The sequence below is a fragment of the Chlorocebus sabaeus genome, chromosome 4 (genome assembly GCF_047675955.1).
Source record: "Chlorocebus sabaeus isolate Y175 chromosome 4, mChlSab1.0.hap1, whole genome shotgun sequence".
In the NCBI taxonomy this organism is placed as follows: Eukaryota; Metazoa; Chordata; class Mammalia; order Primates; family Cercopithecidae; genus Chlorocebus; species Chlorocebus sabaeus.
In genome coordinates this window covers 54,117,068-54,127,891 of record NC_132907.1, presented here as the reverse complement: position 1 = coordinate 54,127,891, position 10,824 = coordinate 54,117,068, and the positions used below count along the sequence as shown (strand labels likewise).

The following is a 10,824-nucleotide window of genomic DNA, read 5'->3' as shown; positions in this document are numbered from 1 at the left end:
TTGTTTTTGTTATTGTTTTTTTTTTTTTTGAGAGACAGAGTCTTGTTCTGTCGCCCAGGCTGGAGTGCAGTGACAGGATCTCAGCTCACTGCAACCCCTGCCTCCTCGGCTCAAGCAATTCTCCTGCCTCAGCCTCCCAAGTAGCTGGGATTACAGATGTGTGCCACTGCACCTGGCTAATTTTTATATTTTTAGTAGAGACGGGGTTTCGCATGTTGTCCAGGCTGGTCTCAAACTCCTGACCTCAGGTGATCTACCTGCCTCAGATTCCCACAGTGTGTGGGATTACAGGTGTGAGCTACTGCGCCCAGAATGCTCCTCAGTCACTTCTAACAACTGTCCTCACTTGAGGAAGCTGGCCTTTCTCCTGTACCCTATTTTACCAATTGTCTTTTTAAAAAGTAACTTTCCTCCAAATAACTTACTAATTTTATTCATATAGCACTCCTCAGGAGCTCAAATAATTTTAATCATTTTTTAAGGCAAAGAAAATACTTCTTCCATTTGCTAGATGTTTATTTGCAGAGCTACATAAATGTAACACCATTAGAATGAGATTCTTCCTACTTTGGGAAACTACCAAAATAGTCACATACACTCTCACACACATACACCCTAAAGAAAATATATCCAAGAACGTGGTCACAGTTTTCAGTTTTTATCATTTAAAAAAATTTTTTTATATCCCAGCCCTCACATGTAAGACTGGTCAGTTTTTAGAATCCTCAGCCATATCAGGAATATAGAAGGGGTCCAGGATAGAGACCAATGAAGAAATTTCTTTGAAGAGAATTATAAGTGCTCAATTCAGCCTTCTTGGACAAAGGAGTTACTACCTGCTACTTTGAAACCCAGTGAACTTCAAGGAAACCCTTCAGAGAACTTTGAAATGTGTTTTCTACAACCATTTAGTTGGGGAGCCCGGAGAGGGCTGCTGCCATGCGATCTCCCTGAACTTGTTTATTTTTTCAGGCCAGGGATGTGGGAATGTTTCCTGAGGACCAGATGTGTGACACTCAGGACAGAGTCAGCATTAAATAGCCTCTAGAAGTAAAGAAAACCTCAGGACAGAGGCTGGATACTAGGGGCTAGGAAATAATTACAGACTTTTTTTTTTTTTTTTTGAGACAGGGACTCTCTTTGTCACCCAGGCTGGAGTGCAGTGGCACAATCAAGGCTCACTGTAGCCTTGACCTCCCAGACTCAAGTGATCCTTCCACCTCAGCCCCCTGAGTAGCTGGGACTACAGGCACACACCACCATGCCCGGCTAACTTTTCTGTATTTTTAATAGAGAAGAGGTTTCACCAGGTTGCCCAGGCTGGTCTCAAAATCTCGGGCTCAAGCGAATGGCACCTCTGAGCCTCCCCAAGTGCTGGGATGACAGGTAGGAGCCTCCGAACCTGGCAGAAGACTATTTTAAATTGAGATGGGTCCATCAGATACCAGGGAACTACAGGAGAGGTAACCCAGCAGAGAACCTCCAAAGAGGTCATACAAATGCCTGAGAGAGAAAAAGTCGGTTTAATTATCTGCAGGGTCCAGGGATTATGAAGCCAGCCAGCCAAGGAAGAACCACCCCATCTCCTCACTCCTCACCTTTCGTACCTCCAGTCTACACTTTAATCCCCCTGAGGAGTTAACTTGCAGTTCACAGTTCCAGAAAAGTATAAGGAGAAAGCTGAAATCAGAGGCATCGTGCCCTCTCCACTGCCAGCTTGTGGTTTAAAGCAGGCCTGAGTTGGAAGAAGTGAGTTAAGATTATGTTCTGATGATTACATAGGATTGCACATATTACTTATTGAAATAAAACTGTTTTCACAACCAATCATGATGAAGATATTTTCTGTTATCTGTGAGTAATCTAAAAATATATGGGTCAGGTCAAGTCTTCATCCTAGGGCACCAGGGTATACTCCCACCATATAAAGACACAAAAGTAAAAGCAATGTTTTAATCTCAATCCAATCCACACATGATGCTTATTCTACATACTCATGTACATGAGAACCATTTTTTCATTGCAACTTTTCTTGTCAAAACATCCTTCTTCTTACAAGGACAATTTTGCTTAAGTCCTTCCTTTTTTTTTTTTTTTTTGAGATGGAGTCTCGCTCTGTCACCCAGGCTGGAGTGCAATGGCATCATCTCAGCTCACTGCAATCTCTGCCCCTCTAGGCTCAAGTGATTCTCTTGCCTCAGCCTCCTGAGTAGCTGGGATTATAGGCATGCACCACCACGCCTGGCCAGTCCTTCCATTCTTAGTTCCTGAGGTTATTCATAGTCTTCACCCTGTGCTTCTCTTGTATTATGATCCAACTTCTTTGTTAAAAAAAAAAAAAACACCTAAATATAATCCAAATGTGAAATAGCCTCTTTCTCTGAAACAAATTCTTCAGTAAAATAATTCTGTAATATATTAGTTTGCTTTTGTTACATGAAGTTATGCCATTATAAAGGAAAGTTTCAATTACAGGCAAGGTTAAACTCTGCAAGCAACCCAAAACTCAAAAAGGGCTGAATAAGTCAATCAGGTAAAGACAAAAGAATGGCTCCTTATCATTCAGCTTTCTTAACCACCTTTCTAAAGGTTCCTCCATCCCCACTGTCTATTATGCTCATGGTATCCTTGTCTTTACACACTTATCACTATCTGTAACTGCCTATTATGTCACCTTCCACATATATACATATAGTACATGCATACATGATTGAAATGTCAGAGCAGGGTCTTTGTCTTGTTTTCCACTTAAAAGTTCCTGCGCATAGAATAGCTTTTGACACATAGTGGTCACTAAATAGGTATTTGCTTCGTGAATGAAGGGCACCATTTCGTCAGTAAAAAAAAAAAAAAAAACGGAACCACAGAATAGGTAAACTTCCGAAAGTGTCTAGTGTTGTCTTTAAACTAAGCTCCCCATTCCTCACTGCCCAGTCTCCCGACCTCTTGGCAAACTGGTTTTTCTTTGATGGTCTAACATGAGAGAGGTTTATGAAAAGTAAACACTAGCCTAAATTTTGCCAAATCCAGAATTTTAAAATATATCTTCATTCTCTTTGGCCTCAGCCACATGTGACCGATTGCCCCTCTCAAACAATCCCCTTTCTTGGTTTGTGTGACTACGTCCAATTCTAGTTCCCTGAGCTAATTCTGCAACCACTGAAGTCAACTGTCAACTTTAAGAGGGCAGGAACCACATCTGGTTTTGCTCCCACTGTATCTCTAACATGGCTTGGCACACAGTAGGTGTACCACACATACATATGTGAACAAATGAACAACTCCCTCTCTCTACTTCTGTCTCCAATGGACAACTCCCCACATCTTACTTTGAGCCTCTAAATTATCTTTTGTTTTTGGAGTCTGTAAATTTACAAATGGTTTCCATCAGTACTAAATCAAGGATAGTTACTGAAGTTCATTGATGAACTCAAGTCCTCTTGCTTACTGTGACTTCTAAATGCCTATCAAATCTCATTATTACCTCATTTCCATGCTTATATTATTTTTACCATTCTAACTCTTAAAATCAGTTTCCATTCACAATTGTTACTTCCAAATGTAGATATCCAGTCCTGCCTTTCCAACTCAACTGCCTCCTAAACACTTCCCTCCCTCCTGGTGTCCCCACAGGCATGTCAATAAAACCCAACTTTACTATTTTCCCCTTATTACCTCTTTTCTATATTCCTTATCATTCTATATCTCAATGAAGCAACCACCTCCTCCCTTGTTTTTGTCCAGAAACCTAAGGCATCCCAAAACACCTGTCTCCCTGTTATTTTTGAGGCTTGCTGTATTAGGCACAATGCTATTGTTACATATATGATCTCATGTAATCCTCACACACCTTATGAGATGCAGAAAATCATACAGAAAGAGGAGCTTGGAAGTTAGCTACTCACTTGCATTCAAGTTTTAGATGAGAGAACTCTCCAACAGCCCCACAGCCACTGCCTTAGTCTGAGTCGATTTTCACATGACTATTTAAGAACCTGTTACCTAGTTTGCAGCTTCAAGACTCATCACATGCACACTAACACTTTCCACATTCGTCTTGCTAAACAACTATTCCTAACATTCTGCTTTAAATCCTCCATAATTTGTCAAGACAAATTCTTCATAATCTGATCGCTGCTTTTCCCTCAATTCTTTTCTTACCAACCCTACATCCACCTTCTTCTAATCTGACAACCAGGGTGTCTGCAGTTTCATAGCTATGCCCTCCTCTGACTGGTTACCCTTATGTCAGCTGTTTCATTGCTGGCAAAGCCACTTACCTCCTCTCTCATCACGATCGCTTCAAGTCTTCCCTGGTTCAGCTTAAATCTTAGCCTGGCTTCACCTATTAAGTGACAAACTCCTTTCCAACACTCTCACAGCAACTGGTGCATTTATCCATCATAGTGTGTGTGTGTGTGTATATATATATATGAACAATATGTAATTATGTGTGTCTCAATTAGAGGTGAGGCCTCTGAAGAAATTGTACTTTCAACTTTGGCTCAATAGTTTACTGAAAGAATCTGCCTGTTACTACTTTTTATTAAGTGCAGGGCAGTTACTATAGGAGTTACAATTAAGGTATGGTTCCCAAAGGTTTTCAATGCCAGACTCAACCTATTTATTTATTTATTTTTTGAGGCAGAGTTTCGCTTTTGTTGCCCAGGCTTAAGTGCAATGGCATGATCTTGGCTCACCGCAAACTCCACCTCCCAGGTTCAAGCCAGTCTCCTGCCTCAGCCTCCCGAGCAGCTGGAATTACGGCATGCACTACCACACCCGGCTAATTTTTTGTATTTTTAGTAGGGACGGGTTTCTCCATGTTGGTCAGGCTGGTCTTGAACTCCTGACCTCAGGTGATCCGCCCACCTTGGCCTCCCAAAGTGCTGGGATTACAGGCGTGAAATACAGCACCCGGCCACCACAGATTCAACCTATAAGCCTTTCTAATTTTGTAACTTTACAGAACATAACCAGTTACATGTGTAAACAGGTAGTCTGCTTTATTTGACAGTTGGGGGCAAATCAACCTGACTCTGTGAACTGAGATGGGAGGGAAGTAGGGGCTGGAGGGAGGCTTTTCAGGCAGAAGACAGAGTTGAAAAGCACATGGGGTACTTAAGAAAAATAAATTTAACATTTATTTAAATTTAACATTAAATTTAATTTTTGCACACCTAAACGTAACACTGCAGAAAAAAGCATAATTTCTGCTGAAAAATTTAAAGTATAATGGGTGTTTATACGTAACTATAACTTAAAGCAGGACTAAGTGCTGTTAAAGAGAAATATTGACAACAGGTGGGGTGTGGTGGCTCGTCCCAGTAATCCCAGCACTTTGGGAGGCCAAGATGAAAGGATCACTTGAACCCAGGAGTCCAAGACCAGCCTGGGCAACAGTTTAACTCCATCTCCAATGCAAAATCCACTGCTTATTTTGTTTCATTTGAAAATTTGGCAACGACTCTCCTGCCTCAGCCTCCCAAGTAGCTGAGACTAAGGCACATACCACCACACCCAGCTAAATTTTGCATTTTTAGTAGAGATGGGGTCTCACCATGTGGGCCAGGGTGGTCTCGATCTCTTGACCTTGTGACCCGCCCACCTCGGCCTCCCAAAGTGCCAGGATTATAGCTGTGAGCCACCACACCTGGCCTCAAGGGTTGTTTACATGGGGATCAGGGTACTTTCACAGCCTGGGCAACAAGAGCGAAGGTACTTTCAGCAGACTGAAAGTCTAGTCTATCTTCAATAGACTAAGTTTGGTGACGACAACCAGGCGCAGTGGCTCACGCCTGTAATCCCAGGACTTTGGGAGGCCGAGGTGGGCGAATCACGATGTCGAGTTCAAGACCAGCCTGGTCAACATGTTGAAACCCAGTCTCAACTAAGAATACAAAAAGAATTAGCTGAGTGAAACTCCATCTCTACAAAAAAACACAAAAATTAGCCAGGTATGGTGGTGTGCATCTGTAGTCCCAGCTACTCAGAAGGCTGTGGCAGGAGAACCACTTGACTTGAGCCCAGGAATTAAAGAGGCTGCAGTGAGCTGGGATTGTGCCATTGCACTATCTCTAAATAAGAAAGGCAATGGCAACTGGACTCTAACCATACATTTTTTTTTTTCCTCGAGACAGAGTCTCGCTCTGTCGCCCAGGCTGGAGTGCAGTGGCACAATCTTGGCTCACTGCAAGCTCCGCCTCCCAGGTTCACGCCATTCTCCTGCCTCAGTCTCCTGAGTAGCTGGGACTACAAGCGCCCACCACCACGCCCGGCTAATTTTTTGTATTTTTAGTAGAGACGGGGTTTCACTGGGTTAGCCAGGATGGTCTCGATCTCCTGACCTCGTGATCCACCCGTCTCGGCCTCCCAAAGTGTTGGGATTACACGCGTGAGCCACTGTGCCCAGCCCAAACCATGCATCTTTAAAGTACAGTCTCACATTACGGGAAGAAGCCCAAGAGAGATTTAATCAGCAGCGTTTCCTTACCAGTGAATGTTCAGAAGCTGAGACCTGAAGGGTAAATTAGGAGTTAAAATACAGGTTGAGAGTAGCAATTGGGTAGCACATTATAAAGCCATTCCAGGTTACACGTAAAACGGATACCCTTCCAAGGCCAGGTTAAGAACCTCAGATGTTATTCTAAACACAGTGGAGAATTATAATTTAAATAGCATGACTTGGCTACATCACTATTTTATGTAGCTGTTCTAGTATTCATGTTCCCTTCAGTTGCCCCTGCCCTCTCACTCAGCAGTCGGTTCACCTTGTCCCTTCATTTCTTAAAAAACCCCAACCGTGTCAATAATCCACCAAAACTGGGAAGGCATGACAGCAAGTTTCAGCACTTGCTTCAGCACAGAAACACCCAAGTTGATTTAGTTGAGGGCTAAAAAAATTCGACCAAGTAGTCCCACATCATTGCCTTTAGTCTACCAATCTCAGGGTTTTTACTTGATTTTCCTTTATTTCCTGCTCAATCTTTACTTGTACCCAGCCCTACCTTTTCTCAAACCTACTTATTCCTGAGTCACACCTAGCAGGCTTTTTTCACTTAGCTAGTCACCTTACAGACAGCCCACAAGCCAGGTGTGCCAAGTGAGCATTACAGATACTAGGATTAGATCATCTTTTGAAAAACAGAAGCCACCTAAACTCCTACCCGTATGTTTCCAGTGGTACTCTGAGGCTCTATGTGACTAATAATCATCCCCCTAAAGTCATGACAGTATAGCAAATGAACATGCTACTAAAGGTAATTTAAACATCATGCTCTTTCCAATTTACTCGAACGTCTTAAATACCCATCTATGCCACATGAGCTGTGCTATTTTAATCTGCTGTATTGTCTTCCAGTGCCCTCTGCTTCAAGGACTCCTGGAATTCTGCTTGTTAGTCATTGCCTTAAACCGTGTTACAACCCCAGTCCAAAGGAAACATTTCAAAACAGTCACTTAACAAGCAAATCTGATATTAAGCTAGCCCAGTCCTTAAACCTACATTATTTCACTGATACTACAAGTCTAACTGATTAAAAATACCTCAGCACACACCAGATACGTATTTTTTAAAACCAGAACATTTATTGCATGACTAATCGTTGACATTCTTAAGATGAACTAGATGCTGCAACAGCTGCCCTCTTGGGTTTAGGTGTTGTTCCTTCACGGAATCCATGCCTGCACGATGTCAAAAACAAGAACAAGTTACTTCAGCAACATCGATGAATCAATTTTAATTTTTGTTAAACAGATTTCAATGCGCTTATCTCAGTTAAATGCTGAAATCAGAACTGCATTCATATGTTCAGACATTTATTTTTACAACATCACTGATAAGCTGCAATTCTTCACTTTGCTTAAAGATACCCATTTTCAGATATAGTTAATCGCAATTGCAATTAAGGCTCAAACACTTATTTGGCTATGCTAGTCAAGGGCCAGTATGTTTGCTCTTACTTGGTAAGAGATCAAAGATTATTTGTGAAAATGGTTCCCTATGCTGAGAATAGATCACAACTGCTTTGACTAAGCAAGGAAAAAACAATGAGCATGTTTAATGGCAGACATTTTCTAAACCAAGAGCTTTGCATTTTACTTACTAAACATCCATATCTACTCTAAGAGAAGTCAACTATCCTACTTTTAAAAGCCTGGCTTCAGTTCAAGCTCCTAACTCCTATATCGTACTAACAGCCCATTCAACATTAAGCCCACAAAAACGTATGACCCTAAGTGCAAAGAAAGTTGCTTCAGCACATGAACACATCTATGGGTGTCCTTAAGGCAACAGCAACAACCAGGGCTGTTTTCTATAGCACTCTTGCCCACAGCCACTATACTGAAGATTGAACAAAGCCTGACTCCCAGATCTTATTCACTACTGTCTTGACAAATTTTGACACCAATTAAAGATAAACCTAATAAATATCAACTCTTTGGGACCCTGGCTCAAAAAATGCTCCTGACATTTAATTTATACTATTGTTTAGTGAAAAAACTAATGAAACCCAAAGTAACTGATCTCAAGGTTACAGTGGCAGAAGATAAAAGTTTTCAACATCTGGCCTGCGGCGGTAGCTCACGCCTGTAATCCCAGCACTTTGGGTAGGCCCATGGCTTCAGCCCAGGAGTTCTGAGATCAGCCTAGGTCATGGCAAAATCCCATTTTCTACAATAAATATTAATTAAAAATTAGCTGGGCATGTGGCGGCGCACACCTGTAGTCCCGGGTACTCGGGCGGCTGAGGTGAGATCACCTGAGGCTGGGGAGACTGAGGCTGCAGTGAGTCGTGATCGTGCCACTGCACTCAAGCTTGGGCAACATAGTGAAGCCCTGTCTCAACAACCACCAAAAATAAAAATGCTTCCAACAACTCATCCCCAGTAACCATCAGGGTAGTGTTCTTTTTACAAGTAAACACGAGGGTTTCATTCAAGCCCATAAGACCAATTATGATCGAACATACAAACTGTACCTGAATCTGCGGTATACAATTTTTAGGTGCCTCATTCGACCAGTTCCGGTGGTATTTCGTCTTTTAGCCTTGGCACTCCAGTTATCTAAAACAAAGTTCAGAAAAGATTTCAAACGGTTTTCCCCCACACACCTTGTAGGTATTGTTAACACACGAGTTTTATGCCACCTCATCGGCATACAGATGTACAAGTTTTAAGATAGGCACCAAATAAAGTTCAAACCTATGCCCCCACTTAAGTGCAATACAAACAAAAGCTAACACAGTTGGTCTGAAAAATGTTACTTACACTTTCTCTTGCGCTTGGCAGGGTAGCCACATTTGCCACAGGTCGACTTCTGAAGGTGGTAGGCCTTAGAGCCACAGCGGCGGCACAATGTGTGCGTCTTATTGCGACGCTTTCCAAAAGATGACGTTCCCTTCGTCTGCACATTAAAGGAATAGATAATTATGAAACGCGGCAATTTCTAGATTTACTCGAGTTCTCCGGGAAACCAAGTACTGAATAAATCTAAAGGCAATCATAAAGGTCCGAACTGTGGGAGAAGACTCCACGAATTCCAAGTCAGAGACCACTACCAGCATTTCACGTTACCTAAAGCCCTCCACAAGAGTTGCAACGTTCTGCAATATACCTTATCTTTATAGACTCCGGCCAGACAGCATCACCAATGAATTATTTGTTACACACAGCCAAACATTCCCAAACTCCTTCCTTCAGCTCCCAAACAAGGCTAGAGCTATGAAAGGTCTCCAAAGGTTGTACCGAAGCATGGGACACAATGCGGCTCTAGCTCCACAATTACGGCGGGATCGGCCCCCAAGCACCAATTAGCAGCCATTCTTCTGGCTCTTGAGGGCCACTGCATGCCTCTTTCCTGCCCACCAGTTCCCCTTATCCGGAATCTTGCCAGCCCCCCAAGGACAGCAGGCAGGGAGGCACAAAGAACAAGGATGGAACGCGATTCACACAGACCATGGTCACAACTCACCATCTCGCTTCTGCAGCCGAGACCAGAGAGACCGGAAGAGAAGGCACTTCCGCTATATCACGCTCAGAAGCTTCCGCCCAGGGAAGTACTTCCTGCGGAGCGCTGTGCAGCGTTCCCAAGCGTCCGTCGCCGTAGTGTCGGTGGGGTTAAGAGGAGGATGCGGTACCAGGCGCGGCCAATCGCGTCTTCAGTGCCGGAAAGGTGGGCGGGACTCCCAGTTGGCTGGCGACCGGCTGGGCGAGTCTTCGCCTGTCCCGCTTGGACCATGAGCGGCTTTTCGTGCCGCCGTTCCTGGTGCTACTGTTACTGCTGATCGGTTTCGCGCGTCAGCAGGCAGATCTGTTGCCATACCGTGGATTACTGTCGTCTGGGCACATGGAGAACCTGGAATGCGTGGCTGGCCCTGCCTGGGGGTACACGCACCGACTGAGCGTCCCCGGCGTGTAATGACCGTGTGCGTCTGGGATCAGCCCTATTCAGGAGAAAGCAACTTCTCCAGCCGCCTCCTCATTCCGATCCCGGAAGCTCTTGGCCGACGCTGACTCTCCCTGTGAGAGGTCGCGAGGAGTACGGAGGCCTGGAGCTGGAGCTTAGGATGTAAAAGGAAAGGCAAATAGTGATTTTTGTTATTGTTGTCGTTACTGTAGTAAATCAGAGGCAAGTTATCTGATCCCATATTTCATTGTGCCGAGAAATCACACATGGAACTTGTTCAATGGTTTCCAGGGGCCTGGCCCCGTGGCTTAACGCCTGTAATCCCAGCACTTTGGGAGGCTGAGGCGGGCGGATCTCTTCAGCCCAGGCGTTGGAGACCAGCCTGAGCGACATAGGGAGACCCTGTCTCTACAAAA

The 10,824-nt window shown here is 43.8% G+C and overlaps 1 protein-coding gene and 1 non-coding gene across 2 annotated transcripts; both read right to left on the bottom strand.

The window, feature by feature from the left end:
- Positions 1–7,565: 7,565 nt before the first annotated feature.
- Positions 7,566–10,420, bottom strand: RPL37 (ribosomal protein L37). The gene is made up of 4 exons (XM_007961470.3): positions 9,974–10,420; positions 9,271–9,406; positions 8,982–9,066; positions 7,566–7,683 (listed from the first exon to the last, which is right to left on the bottom strand). Exons 1-4 carry the CDS (start codon positions 9,974–9,976, stop codon positions 7,614–7,616), a joined length of 294 nt encoding a protein of 97 aa, XP_007959661.1. The 5' UTR covers positions 9,977–10,420; the 3' UTR covers positions 7,566–7,613.
- Positions 7,766–7,845, bottom strand: LOC119621543 (small nucleolar RNA SNORD72). The gene has a single exon (XR_005238096.1). It is a non-coding gene; the product is annotated as a small nucleolar RNA SNORD72 (small nucleolar RNA).
- Positions 10,421–10,824: the final 404 nt, after the last annotated feature.

Excerpts from the sequence above, each read along its gene's own strand:
- RPL37 (XM_007961470.3), bottom strand. Across the intron at positions 9,067-9,270 it reads TGCCAAGCGCAAGAGAAAGT|ATAACTGGAGTGCCAAGGCT; the intron begins GTAAGTAACATT and ends ACTTTGTTTTAG. Across the intron at positions 7,684-8,981 it reads ATTGTATACCGCAGATTCAG|GCATGGATTCCGTGAAGGAA; the intron begins GTACAGTTTGTA and ends GACATCGTGCAG.